At 40.1% G+C, this 14,166-nt stretch overlaps 1 protein-coding gene across 1 annotated transcript in view; it reads right to left on the bottom strand.

Moving 5' to 3' along the window:
• Positions 1 to 4,139: 4,139 nt before the first annotated feature.
• The window catches only part of MYH8 (myosin heavy chain 8), a 31,409-nt gene continuing 21,382 nt past the window's right edge, over positions 4,140 to 14,166 (bottom strand). The window contains 13 exon segments of the mRNA NM_001360885.2: positions 4,140 to 4,412; positions 5,691 to 5,786; positions 6,351 to 6,455; positions 6,640 to 6,810; positions 6,894 to 7,019; positions 8,056 to 8,259; positions 8,939 to 9,247; positions 10,135 to 10,259; positions 10,358 to 10,523; positions 10,608 to 10,791; positions 12,287 to 12,483; positions 12,611 to 12,729; positions 13,369 to 13,495. Of these exon segments, the coding sequence (NP_001347814.2) occupies positions 4,263 to 4,412; positions 5,691 to 5,786; positions 6,351 to 6,455; positions 6,640 to 6,810; positions 6,894 to 7,019; positions 8,056 to 8,259; positions 8,939 to 9,247; positions 10,135 to 10,259; positions 10,358 to 10,523; positions 10,608 to 10,791; positions 12,287 to 12,483; positions 12,611 to 12,729; positions 13,369 to 13,495 (2,079 nt within the window). The 3' untranslated portion in view covers positions 4,140 to 4,262.

Raw genomic sequence — 14,166 nt, 5'->3', positions numbered from 1 at the left:
AATCCCAACACTTTGGGAGGCCGAGGCAGGCAGATCACGAGGTCAAGAGATTGAGACCATCCTGGCCAATATGGTAAAACCTTGTCTCTACTAAAAATACAAAAATTAGCTGGGCATGGTGGCATGTGCCTGTAATCCCAGCTACGCAGGAGGCTGAGGCAGGAGAATCACTTGAACCTGGGAGGTGGAGTTTGCAGTGAGCCACTGCTCTCCAGCCTGGTGACACAGTAAAACTCCATCTCAAACAACAACAACAACAACAACAACAAAAAACAAAAACAGAAAAAAAGAGAAAATCAATTGTTTTTCTGTATGTTAGCAGTGAACATGTAGACATCAAAATTAGAAATATAATGCCATTTACAGTCACTTAGAAAAAGAAAGAAGTTAGACAGGCCGGGAATGGTGGCTCACGGCTGTAATCCTAGAACTTTGGGAGGCCAAGGTGGGCGGATCATGAGGTCAGGAGTTTGAGACCAACCTGACCAACGTGGTGAAACCCTGCCTCTACTAAAAATACAAAAATTAGCCAGACATGGTGGTGCACGCCTGTAATCCCAGCTACTCAGGAGGCTGAGGCAGGAGAATGGCTTGAACCCGGGAGGTGGAGGTTGCAGTGAGCTGAGATTGTGCCACTGCACTCCAGTCTGGGCAACAGAGTGAGACTCCGTCTCAAAAAAAAAAAAAAAAAAAAGTTTGACATAGATCTAACAAAATTTGTATATGGCTTGTATGCTGAAAACTACCAAACACTGATGAAAGAAATAAAAGAAGATCTAATTAAATGAAACAGACTGTAGTTAAGAATTGGAAGATTCAACATAGTAAATATGTCAACAAACTGATAAACAGGCTTCATGCAATTTCTGTGAAAAAATATAACTCTGGATTTAAAGTTTGGCATATAGTATTCTAATTACTAATTATCTTCCCAGAGTACTGTAATTGTGGTATTTCCCCTAATGCAGAATTTTAAATTTATGGAGGTATAATTGACATTTAAAACTGCACATATTAAAAGTGCACAGTTTGATAGGTTTTTACATACATAGATGCCTGTGAAACCATCATCTCAATCAAGATAATGAACATGTTCATGGACCCCCCTCCCAAATTTCCTCCTGCTCCCTTGTAATCCCCTCCACCCTTTCTTTGTGCCCCCTACAAACCCTCCCTCTGCATCACTATCCAACTGCTGGTCCACTTTCTATCACTGTAGTTTTCATTTTCTAGAATTTTATATAAATAGAATAATATAGTATGTACTTTTTGGAGGGGCTGCTGCTTTCAATCAACGTAATTATCTTGAGATTCACCCTTTTTAGTGTTAATGGTTTCTTTTGATTGCTGAGTAGTATTTCATTGTATGGATATACCATAATTTGTTACCCATTCATTTGTTGATGGATATTTTGGTTTTTCTTTTTGGTTTTTGCCCCTATTACAAATAAATGTGCCATAAACATTTGTGTACAAGTCTTCATGTGGACATACGCTTTCATTTCTCTTTGGTAAATACCTAGGAACAGAATGGCTAGATCATATAGATAATTTGTTAACTTTTAAAGAAGTTGCCAAACTGTTTTCATAAGTCATTGTAACATTTTACATTATGACTCTTGGCCAACACTTTGGTCTTTTAGTCATTGCAGTAAGTGTGTTGTGGTATCTTACTGTGTTTTAATTGATATTTTTCTCACGATTCATGATGTTGAATGATTTTCAGATGCCTTTTTATCATCTGTATGTTTAGTGAAATGTTTGTCTAAACCTTTTGCCTTTTAAAGTATTATGTTGTTACCTTTTCCCTGGATTTTTAGATTTGTTTATGTATTCTGAATATAAATCTTTCATCAGGGATATAAGTTGTAAATACTTTCAGTCTGTGGCTTGTCTTTTCATTCTCTCTATAACAGTGTTTTTCAAAGAGCAGAAGCTTTACATTTTGATGATGTACAATTGATCAATTTTTTCTTTTGTGGCCTGTGTCTTTGGTGTCATATCTAAGACATCTTTGCCTAAGCTGAGGTCACAAAGATTTTTTCTTTTGTTTCTTTCTACATGTTCTTATGATTGTAGTTTTGATTTCCTCTTTGATCCAAAATTTTGTTTTTTGGAGATTATTTAACATTTTTTTTCTCTTTTTTGTTTTAAACTTTTGTTATTAACTTAGACACATTTGAGATTGCGGTCTACACAATTTATAATGAAAAGATTGAGGCTGATAGGGGTTTAGAAGTTGGGGGAGAGTAAATGTTAGAAGGTAGAGGAAGGAGTGAATAAAGTACAGTCTTTGTCTAGATTTCATTTTTGTTCTGCTGCTTCCTCTCTTTCTGGAGGTTCTACTCCATCAAGCTTTTTTTTGGTCTTATTTTCTGTCCCTCTTTTATAAGTTCATTCTTTCACTTTGTCTCTCATCCAATCTATCTGACAATCCTATGTATGCTAGCTACCGTCAATAAATCTGGAATCCATCTACTTCTCTTTGTCTCCCGTTGTTATTTTTCTGCCCTAAGCCACTGTCATGGTTTTTATTGTTGTTGTTAGTTTTTTTTTTTTTTTTTTTTTTTTTTTTGAGACAGGGTCTCACTCTGTCTCCCAGGCTGGAGTGCAGTGGTGCGATCTTGGTTTATTGCAGCCTTGACTTCCCGGGCTCAGGTGATTCTCCCACCTTAGCCTCCCCCGTAGCTGGGACTACAGGCATGTGCCACTATGCCCTGCTAATTTTTTTCTTTTTTTCTATTTTTAGTAGAGATGGGGTTTTGCTATGTTGCCTAGGCTGGTCTCGAACTCTCGGGCTCAAGTGATCTGCCCACCTCGACCTCCCAAAGTGTTGGGATTCCAGGTGTGAGCCACCGCGCCCAACTGCCACTGTCATCTTTTAACCTTTATTTTTCAGTAGGCTCCTAACTAGTTTCCCAGTGTCCATCTTTGCTCCCTTAGTTTATTCTCAACACAGCAGCCAGAGTGATTCTTTTAAAATATTTGTTAATATCACTCTGCTCAAAACCCTCCAAAACTTTCCCACTTCACTCTGAGTAAAGGCAAAAGTCCTTAGAGTGGCCAAGGGGCCCTACATGATCTGGTCTCTCAGTTCCTCTCTTATGCCTTAACTGTCTCATCTTGCTCAGTCTCTTCCTGCCCTGCTTGACCTCCTCCCTGCCCCTCTAACATTCCCTACCTGCCCTTGCCTTAGGGCCTTTGCATTTTCTGTTTTCTCTGCCTGGACGTGCTGTGCGCCCATATACCCACTTGGCTTACCCTCTTGCCTCCTTCAGGTCACTGCTCAAGTGTCTTCTTACCAGAGATGCCTTCCTTGACTACTGTCTATAAAATAGTAAATGTGGCCGGGCGCGGTGGCTCACGCCTGTAATCCCAGCACTTTGGGAGGCCAAGGCGGGTGGATCACGAGGTCAGGAGATCGAGACCATCCTGGCTGAGACGGTGAAACCCCGTCTCTACTAAAAATACAAAAAATTAGCCGGGCGTGGTGGCGGGCACCTGTAGTCCCAGCTACTCCGGAGGCCGAGGCAGGAGAATGGCGTGAACCCGGGAGGCGGAGCTTGCAGTGAGCCAAGATCGCGCCACTGCACTCCAGCCTGGGCGACTGAGTGAGACTGTCTCGGAAAAAAAAAAAAAAGTAAATGCTTCCCTCCTACTTTCTAATTTCCCATTAGTACTTATAATCTGGCTCATTACATAGTTATGAATTTATTTATTGCTTTTCTTTCGTTGTGGAATATAAGCTTCTAGAGAGCAGAAACTATATTTTGTTCACACAAAACTTAAATAGTGGCTGGCACTATTTATTGATTTATTATATTGATGCACATAGTAGATGCTCAATATCGTTTGTGGAGTAAATGAATGGGCCCATACAGAGGGCAGCCTCAGGGAGTGTTTTTCTTAGTAATTTGTAACAATCTAGAGAGATATAATAAAAACAAGCTCAGCAAAAGATATTTGTGTGTGTGTTGGTGGGGGGTGAAGAGGTGGGAAAGGGACTGTTGGGTGGTGCTGAAGGTATAAAATATTGAATGCTCTGCAAAGCCATATATAATATTAAGATATTAATAGCTAGGTGAGAACTGTGAGCATGAATAGCTTTGCAAGTGAAAAAATGAAAGTGGTTTAATGTATACATTTACTGTAGTTTTTATTTATTCAGCTTTAACAGGAAAATAAACGTCATAAAGCAAGTGACCAAAAATAGCACATTTTGTGCCTTTCTTCAGCCTCTTGATAGCATCAGGCAGGTGTGTTTACTCTGCACTGATTTTTGTGTGAACCTCTCGGCTCTTCACTCGCAATTTGTTGACCTGGGACTCAGCAATGTCAGCCCGTTCCTCGGCCTCCTCCAGCTCATGCTGGAGTTTGCGGAATTTAGATAGATTAGCATTGGATTGTTCCTCCTAAGAATAGAGATAAAATTGTGAGAATTAGACTGTGTGGTTCTCATTGCACTTATCACCAGACAGGATTAGTTCCTCAAATCAGGTATTTCCTTCTTATGGTCTATTTAGCATATCCGACTTTAAATCTAAACAGAGTTTATAACTTCAACTACAATTTTTACTTTAAAGAACGAAAGGAGAGTTTTGAAGTGGAGGAGACAGCCTCATATAAAGCCCATACATCCTTTTATGATTTATGTTCTGTGTGGAAAGGAGGAAGAGACCTATGTACCCTTATAGACATCAGTAAGTAAATGTAAGGCCAAATTATAATTGGGGAAATACCACTTAATATATATTTTGATTCTAGTATATAAAGAAAGGGAAAAGATGGGACTAGACAGAAAGTCTCCTCTGTTAATTGACTCATTGCCATTTATGCCTCTCCCTTTTTTCTTTCCTTTTCTTCCTATTTACGTCCTACCTATCACATGTGTCTGGAAGAGTGGAGGGATAACCAGGAAGGGTATAGGTACAGAATCTTCTAACATGTTCTTATATTAGCTACAGCAAATGTGGGGGCAAGAGCCCCCACTGATGACACTAGTGGTGAGTGAAGAAGTCAGGTGGGGTAAAAGATTGATGTTTGGCTTTTGAGAACTGGATTTTTTCTATGTCTAGAGGGAGAGGAATATTTATGATGGTATTAATTAGAATTTCTACTGTATATCATTTGTAGCTATCAAGTAAGTGAGCTGTTTAGAACTTGCCCCCCTCAACCCTTACAAATTGCTTAATAATAAAAATATCTCGGCTGGGCATGGTGGCTCATGCCTGTAATCCCAGCACTTTGGGAGGCCGAGGTGGGTGGATCACTTGAGGCCAGGAGTTCAAGACCAGCCTGGCCAACACGGTGAAGCCCTGTCTGTACTAAAAATACAAAAACCAGCCAGGTGTGGTGGTGCACGCCTGTTGTCCCAGCTACTGGAGAGGCTGAGGCATAAGAATTGCTTGAGCTTGGGAGGCAGAGGTTGCAGTGAGCCAAGATCACACCACTGCACTCCAACCTGGGTGACACAGCAAGGCTCTGTGTCAAAATAAATAAATAAATAAATCTTTTGAAGTCTTATTCTGTAATTTGGATTTGGCGGGACAAATTCATATTTATAAAATCATCCCTCTTAAAATGAGTGGTAGATTTTCACTTTGTCTTCTTCCTTATTGATGCATTCTCTTAAAACACTTTCTACTGCAAAAGAAATTTCCTTCTTTCCTCAAGGGCTTAAAGATACTTACAGCCTCCTCAGCTTGTCTCTTGTATGATTTCACCTTCGCCTGTAATTTATCTACCAAGTCCTGCAGCCTGAGAACATTCTTGCGATCTTCTTCAGTCTGAAAGTTAGAAAAAAATAATCTGCATTCATTCCGAAGAGATAAGGCTACTCTGGGTACTAAAATAAAATCATTTGGCATGATGGCAGGTGGGCCTGGGGTAAACTTGATCAACTCTGAGATTTTCTTCATAGAATTAACAGTAGCACTCTTGGTAAATGTTTCCAGTGTGCAGGCACTGTATTAGAGAATTGCACACATCTTCTCCAGTCCTTACCTCCTCATCCGGGAAAATAGACGCTGTTATCTCTATTTTACAGGTGAAGAAACTGAGGTTTAGAGTATTAAGTTCAAGAAGCAAGAGAGGCCAAACTAGGGCTAATACCCAGTTAATCTGCCTTTAAAATCTGTGTTCTTTACTCTCATGCTATTTTCTAAACTTTAGAAATCTGAAGGCCTCCCTAAGTTTTAGTATAGGTCTGTGATAAGCAACTGTCTTTACTCCTTACATGTACCAAGTTAATGCGTATTTGTTTGTGAGTGGCATATAAATAAATAGTCATAAGGTTTTCAATTTCCTTCTGGGCAGGAAGACTGGATATTCTGGAAGGCTATTCCCTTTACCTGGTAGGTGAGTTCTTTTACTCGTCGCTCATGTTTCCGTAAACCTTTAACAGCCTCTGCATTACGTTTCTGTTCATTTTCAACCTCTCCTTCAAGCTCACGTACCTGCAGCCAAGAAAAATACTTACGCAGTCAGTCTTGGGGGATATTAATTAGCCCAAGACCTACTGAAGGCATGGGGTGGGTGTTCCCAGCCCCAGGACAGGATGGGAGTCTTGTGTAGGAAGAGAGAAGGGTAGAGAGAGTGCCCTTTTTCCCTTCCCAGATTTAGAGAGATTGAGACACCCACCCTGGCCTCCAGTTTCTGGATCTGCTTCTTCCCACCCTTCAGCGCCAGCTGCTCGGCCTCATCTAGACGATGCTGCAGGTCCTTCACCGTCTGCTCCAGGTTCTTCTTCATCCGCTCCAGGTGGGCGCTGGTGTCCTGTTCCTTCTTCAGCTCCTCAGCCATCATGGCAGCCTATTTAGGAAATAAATTAAGAAAGTAATGAAACTTGATGATAGCAGGTGCCTACGTGTCAGTAGGCCAAATGTTCATCTTACATCAGTGATGGCCTTCTTGGCTTTCTCTTCTGCATTGCGTGATTCTTGGATTACTTCTTCCACTTCACTTTGGAGTTGGGAAACGTCATTTTCTAATTTCTTCTTGGTGTTAATGAGACTGGTATTCTGTTAAAAGTAGTCGTGGAAATTTACAAAATTTGCAGTTTGCCCTCTTGGGATTTTACAAGTGTCTTACTTGTTGGTTCATGCAGGGGATCTGCTGGCAACATTTCACTAAACTTTAATTATTTGTTCAGTGGAAAATGTTAATTATTTGCAAGGTAGGAACTCCTTTCCCCCAACTTCCCCAGTGTCCACCTGATTTATGCATAAGGACTTCTGAGGTTTGAGAATGCCTTTATTGGCGTACATTAGTTAATTGTTCTTTTAATTATATTTCAGTGAGACATCACTAGTTATTCTCTCTCTGGAAGGTTGGAAATAGAAAAGAATAGATTCGTTTTGTGAGTGGCAGGCACTGAGAGTTTCTTGCTTTGAAAGAATCTATTCTCTCTGAATTTTTATGATTTGTTCTGTGGGAGAGCACTGAATTTGTCTTATGAAAACATGTTCTTAAGATTTCAACTCTGTTTCTAGAGAGAAGCAATATCATCTCAACGGGTATTTGAAAATGTTTAGGGGCAGATATTTTTGGTTGTCAAAATGACTAGGGGGTGCTACTGCATTTAATGCCTGGGCAGGTCAGGAATGCTAAATGAGCTGTAAGGCATGGGGACAGTGAACACAGCAGTGCTAAATGCTTAAGTGCTACCAATGAGAAACACTGCATGGAACATTTTCAGATTTTGGAGGCAACAGGTATCTTTACTCAGTAGTATTCTACCTCGTGGTTTCCAAAATAATCTAAATAGCCAAATCTTATTTTTAAATAAAAAAGTAATAGCTTTTTTTTTTTTTTTTTTTTTTTTGGTGAGGGGTAGAAACCCCAAGAAAGAAACAGGAACACACACCAAAAAAAAAAAAACAAAAAAAATCACCCATAATCCACCAATTACCCTAAGATAATAGCAATGAGTATTTTTGAGCATATCCCCCATCCATGTTTACATACACATATTTATACAAATTGAGTACTTTCATGTTATAATTCGAATGCATCAGCTACCAGTACACCAGCATTTGTTTGATGTGAGGGTCCCACCTGGGTGTGCAGTAGCTGAACACGCTCACTGGCATCCAGGAGCTCCTGTTCTGCGATTTTCCTGCTTCTCTCTGTCTGTTCCAGAGTGGCCCGCAGCTCCTCGATCTCAGCCTGCTGCAGGTTGGCTCTGCGCTCCACAATTGCCAGCTGTTCCTTGAGGTCCTCCTGGCCCCGGAGAGCATCATCCAGGTGGAGCTGGGTTTCCTAATAAGTGAAAAACAGAAAGGCCTTAAGTGTTCTGAAGAGGATTTGAAGATCCCAGGAGATGAACTGGGAGATTGTACTGGTGACAGGAACAGAAGATGACATATGCCTGTCATTTGAATGCATCTGATTATGGTTAGGTCATTTGCTTAGGGTGAGAGAGAATTATCAGGAGACATAGATTCTTGTTCTGTTTCTACCATTAACTGGTTACTGTGTCATGTGTGAGTCACTAATGTCTGTCATTTGTGGAGCAGTTTCCATATGCTCTATCAGGACTTGACATCTGTTATTTCATTTGATCTTCACAGTAACTCAGTGAGGTGGGTAGTTTCATTCTTATTTTGAAGAAGGAACAGAGGTTCTGAGAGGTTAAGTAATTTGCTTAAAATCAGGCAGCTAGTAAATGACAAAACTAAGACTTAACCTCAGGCCTGTCTGGTGCCCAAGTCTGTTCACTTTCTTTCATATCCTACTGTAATGCCTAGGCATCTGTTTGTTCTTCTACATAACATTTTCTTAAAAATAATACGTTCTATGTGTATTAATTCAGTTACCTTTGTGCAGTCAGCTGTATAATTTGTTAAGAGAGAAAAAGGATCGTTTAACAAGGTGTTTGGGAAATGGAAGACAGGTACTTTCCCTGCTTCATCTGGGAGGCGAATGTGGACCCGTTTACCTTCAGGATTCCTTGGGTGTTCCTGTAGTTCCTTAAACTCTCTGCAGCTAAGCGATTGGCATGGTTCAGCTGGATTTCCATTTCATTCAGATCTCCTTCCATTTTCTTCTTGACTCTCAGAGCATCATTTCTGCTTCTAATCTCTGCATCCAGCGTGCTCTGCATTGTCTCCACGACTCTAGTGTGGTTTCTCTTCAGCTGGTCAATTTCCTCATCCTTTTCTGCGATTTTTCTATCAACTTCAGACTTGACTTGGTTTAACTCAAGCTGGATATGCAGAATCTTTCCTTCTTCATGTTCAAGAGATGCCTTAACAAAACAGTGATCAATTAATAATGGAGAAGAACCTGAGTATTTGGAGTATATTCCCTCGTGAGCCAAACTCTTGTCAATATCAGTTTGTCTAATTTTACAAAGTATAATACAGTAGTTCTGGGAATCTTCTAGGTAAATCATTATTTTGTTTATTTAGTGACAGATTATATAGGGCAGCTCTGCAATAAAGGTGCATTGTGCTATACAAATATTGTTCATATTAATACTAATAAAATTATATAATTAAATTCATGTATAGTAAATATAAATTCTCAATCTGTTTTAGAAATTAAAATGTTCTTGTGTGATATACTAGCCCCTGACCTAGAAACTATCAGTTTTAAAATGTTAATTTTTTTCCGATTACATAATAAATGTTCATTGTATAATGTGGAGGCAATACATAAAAACAAAAGAAAACCTAGCTGTTGTTCCCCCAGTAAAGAGATAAACATATTAATATGGTGTATTTTTTCTAGTCTTTTTTCCTACTTCTATATATTTGTACATAATCAAAATTATATTGTATATGCAAATTTGTGTCTTTAAAATTACTGTCTACTGTAAAATATTTTTCCAAAATAATCATATTTCATGGCTATATAAAATTTCATCACATGACTGTTCTGTGATTTGCTTACTTTTGTTCTTAGATTGGACATCTTTGCCTTAAAGCTTTACTCCATTTGACATCTTTTGGGTGATAAAATCTTAGAAATAGAATTGATAGGTCAGAGTATTTACATTTTTAAGGATTTTGATAGCTATTGCCAAGTTGTCCTTCATAAAGATCCTGTGAGTTTAAATTATCACTAGCCCCACTTTTTTTTAACTGATGTTTGTCTTTGTTTTTCCATAACATAATACAAGGTAATATGTACCTCTGCTTCCTCTAAAGCAGCCTGAATTTCACATTTCTCTTGTTCTACTTGCTTCTTTATTTTCTCCAATTCATGAATTTGCTTTCCTCCCTCTGCAATCTGCTCAGTGAGGTCAGAAATCTCCTCTGTGGTTGAACAGACAGGAGAGAAATGGTCAGAAAGATGGCAACATGGAAAGGTCCTCCCAGGGATATATGGAGTAGGGAGGACTGTGAGGACTCACGTTGCAAGTTCTTATTTTCTCTTCTTAGCGTTTCGAGTTGATCCAGGGATTCCTCATAGACATTCTTCACCTTGAACAGCTCAGTGCTAAGAGAACGTGACTCCTTCTGGGAGGCCTCAAGTTCAGCCTGAGTTTCCTCATACTTCTGCTTCCATTCTGATAGGACCTGAAAAGCAATAAATCATGAGTTGATCCAAGGAGAAAGGAAGACCAAGTAAAACACTCTTAAAGTTTAAGCAGTCTGGGCCACCTTGTCAAAGTTCCTTTGCTTCTTATCAAGAGCTGCACAGGCTGCATTAGACCTTTCCACATCAAGCATGAGGTCTTCAACTTCATTCTGGAGCCGCTGCTTCGTCTTCTCAAGGGAAGCACATTTGGCGTTCACAGCTTCTACATGTTCCTCAGCTTCTTGCAGGCGCTGGGCCAACTTCTTCCTGAAAAGTTAGCCAGGCAGTCAGGAGAATGGCCAAGACCAGAAGCAAAGTGATAACCTCCTTGGTCCCTTTTCACAGTCCTGTTTCTTTTCTTTTCTTTTGTTTCTTTTTTTGAGAGACGGAGTCTCGCTCTGTCGCCCATGCTGGAGTGCAGTGGTGCAATCTTGGTCACTGCGACCTCCCGGGTTCAAGCGATTCTCCTGCCTCAGTTTCCCAAGTAGCTGGGATTACAGATGTGCACCACCATGCCCAACTAATTTTTGTGTGTGTATGTATGTGTGTATATATATATATATATATATATATATATATATATATATATTTTAAATAGAGACAGGGTTTCACCATATGTTGGCCAAGCTGGTCTTGAACTCCTGACCTCAGGTGATCCGCCCGCCTTGGCCTCCCAAAGTGCTGGGATTACAGGTGTGAGCCACTGTGCCTGGCCACGGTCCTGTTTCTATACTGGCAAATGGCATATGATTTTCAAAATGGTGGCAGCCAGAACTGCTTTCTAGATTGGTAAACTGTATGGAAAGATCCAAAGTGGTGAAGAGTTGGAAACAAGTCCTTGGAATATTATAGAAGTCTAAGAGGCTGCTGTTGGTGCTGCCATTGTATCCGCCTTACTACCTAAGTAACTCAGGATTTTCAAGACTTCTGATTGAGTATGACTGTGGAAAATTATTAGCCAGGACAATCTTGTTGTTTGACTTATATATCCGTTCTCACTCCAATATGGATTTGAGGTTAACTAGATATTTTACTGGCCAGAAATATACTGAGCATATTCATTTGCTTTCTCAGACTTTCCATTCCATTTTATGTGTTTTCTTCCTAGAGAATAGCCAGTTTCTTCTAATCATTATAGTTGGACAATCTCTCCAGGGAAAGAAACTGATACATAAATCAGGACAATTCATGCAGTTTAAACAAAGGCAGGTTTTTTTCCCCTCCTGAATTCTCTACATTCTCAGTTCATTTTCAGTTGTGTGCCAAGTACACATCCTTATGGTAGTGAAAAACCTTTGGCTTGATGCCCAGGGAGATCTACTTGAAGGTCTCCCTTTGTCTATATGCAGACTAAGGCTTCACTTTATTTAGGCCAAACCTAAACATTATGTATGGTTTGGTGGCCTCCAACGTGAGTTTTAAGAGGTATGTCTTCTACTCAGTGCTGAAAAAGGTGGGCTGTAGAATCAGAATGACAGGCTCCAAACCCAGCTGTATCATTTATTAAGCAGATACCTTTGGGTTAGTTGGTTAACAACTTATAGCCTCAACTTCCTCATCTGTAAAATGGGGATTAGAATAATGATACCAATATAATATTGTTATGAAGGTAAATAAGCTGATATACATGCATATATATATATATAATACTTGACACAGTATGCACTCAATAAATGTTAGCTTTTGCTATTGTTATGTTATCATCATCATAAATATCACAGCTGCTTCTGGGAGTTCCTCTTCTAGAGTTCACAGCACATACTTGGCCTCCTCCAGCTCCTGTGTGCGCTGGATGGCATCCGTCTCGTATTTGGTTCTCCACTGGGCAACCTCACTGTTGGCCTTGGACAGCGCCCTCTGCAGCTCAGCTTTGCCTTCCTGCTCTTCCTCATACTGTTCCCGCAGCAGGTCACAGTCATGGCGGGAGGACTGCAGGGCGTGTGCCAGGGCGTTCTTGGCCTGCAGAAGTAGCAGTTCAGTGACATAAATTCATGTATTCAGTGATATTTAACTTACACATCCCAAGTAGAGCCTAACTGGGCAGGTTTAGATTTGGTTAGTCAAAAAAATCCTTGGCAAAACTCACTTTAGTTTCTTCCTCTAGTTGATGTTTCAGCTCTTCAATCTGCTGAGTAGATGCTTGCTTGCTCCTTGAAAGCTGAGAGACTAAAGCATCTTTCTCATCTAATTGTCGGGAATATTCACCTAGGAGTAATAGACATAAGGGAATTTTTTACTGGCATAAAAATAAGCCTAAACCTTTTACATTTATATATGTGTGTGTATATATATATGTATATATGTGTGTGTGTATATATATATATACAAGTTGTATATACCTTACCTGAAATGCTTGGGACCAGAAGTGTTTCAGATTTCAGATTTTTGTTTGATTTTAGAATATTTACATATTCTTGCCAGTTCAGCATCCCTAATCCGAAAATCTAAAATCTGAAATGCTGCAGTGAGCATTTCCTTTGGACATCATGTCAGCCCTCAGTTTTGAATTTTGGAGCATTTCAGATTTTTGATTTTCAGATTAGGGATACTCAACCTGTGTGTGTGTGTGTGTGTCTGTGTGTGATGTGTTTAATCTACACTTCATCTGCTTCTAAGTATTTTTTTAGCACTGGTTAGAACCGGAGATTTAAAAGCAGCATTGCCATAGAAGTGTTGTAAGTAAACTTGTCTGCTCAGTCTTGACTTCTTTCCTTTTTGACCTTCTTAGCAAACTCTGATCATTTGTTTATCTTTCTCTAAAGTGGGAATATTGCTGTTTATTAGAACCCCTAGAATCCATTTTATTTAGTCCATGGTGTTGGGACCCAGAGAAGATGTCTTTACCCGCTTCTGTCTGCAGGCGCGCTCTCTGTGCTGTGAGGTCATTGATCAGCCGCTGCTGCTCCTCTTCCTTGGTCTTAAGCTCACTCACTTGATCTTCTAGAGAGCGGCACATCTTTTCAAGGTTTCCCTACAGGATATGTAGCAATGAAAGATGAGACATTGAATGCAATAAAAAGGTTAAAACTTGATTCTTAAAATATTTGTAGAGTAAATAAATTCATGTCAAGTGTGAGTAGAAAGTTAGGACATCAACTCTGTGGAACATGCAAGAATTTAGGCATGGCGAGTGCATAGTGTGCCTAAACTGGTCATTGTTGGAGACCATTTATTCCAATGATATTGACGCTTGCTTAAAGTGGATTTTGAAATCATCTTAATAGGCTGGGCGCGGTGGCTCATGCCTGTAATCCCAGCACTTTGGGAGGCCGAGGTGGGCGGATCATGAGGTTAGGAGATCGAGACCATCCTGGCTAACACGGTGAAACCCCGTCTCTACTAAAAATACAAAAAATTAGCCAGGCGTGCTGGTGGGCGCCTGTAGTCCCAGCTACTGGGGAGGCTGAGGCAGGAGAGTGGCGTGAACCCGGGAGGCGGAGCTTGCAGTGAGCCGAGATCGCGCCACTGCACTCCAGCCTGGGCGACAGAGTGAGACTCCATCCCCCTCCTCCAAAAAAAAAATCATCTTAATAGATCATAACCAGCATTTTAAAAAATACCATAGAATGGGATATATTTGGTTAGAAAATATTTGAGTAGTGCTATAAAGTGCCTGCAAACAATGTTTAGGGATAGAGAATA

Source organism: Pan troglodytes, chromosome 19 (assembly GCF_028858775.2).
Source record: "Pan troglodytes isolate AG18354 chromosome 19, NHGRI_mPanTro3-v2.0_pri, whole genome shotgun sequence".
NCBI lineage: Eukaryota > Metazoa > Chordata > Mammalia > Primates > Hominidae > Pan > Pan troglodytes.
This window is presented reverse-complemented; position numbering and strand designations above follow the sequence as displayed.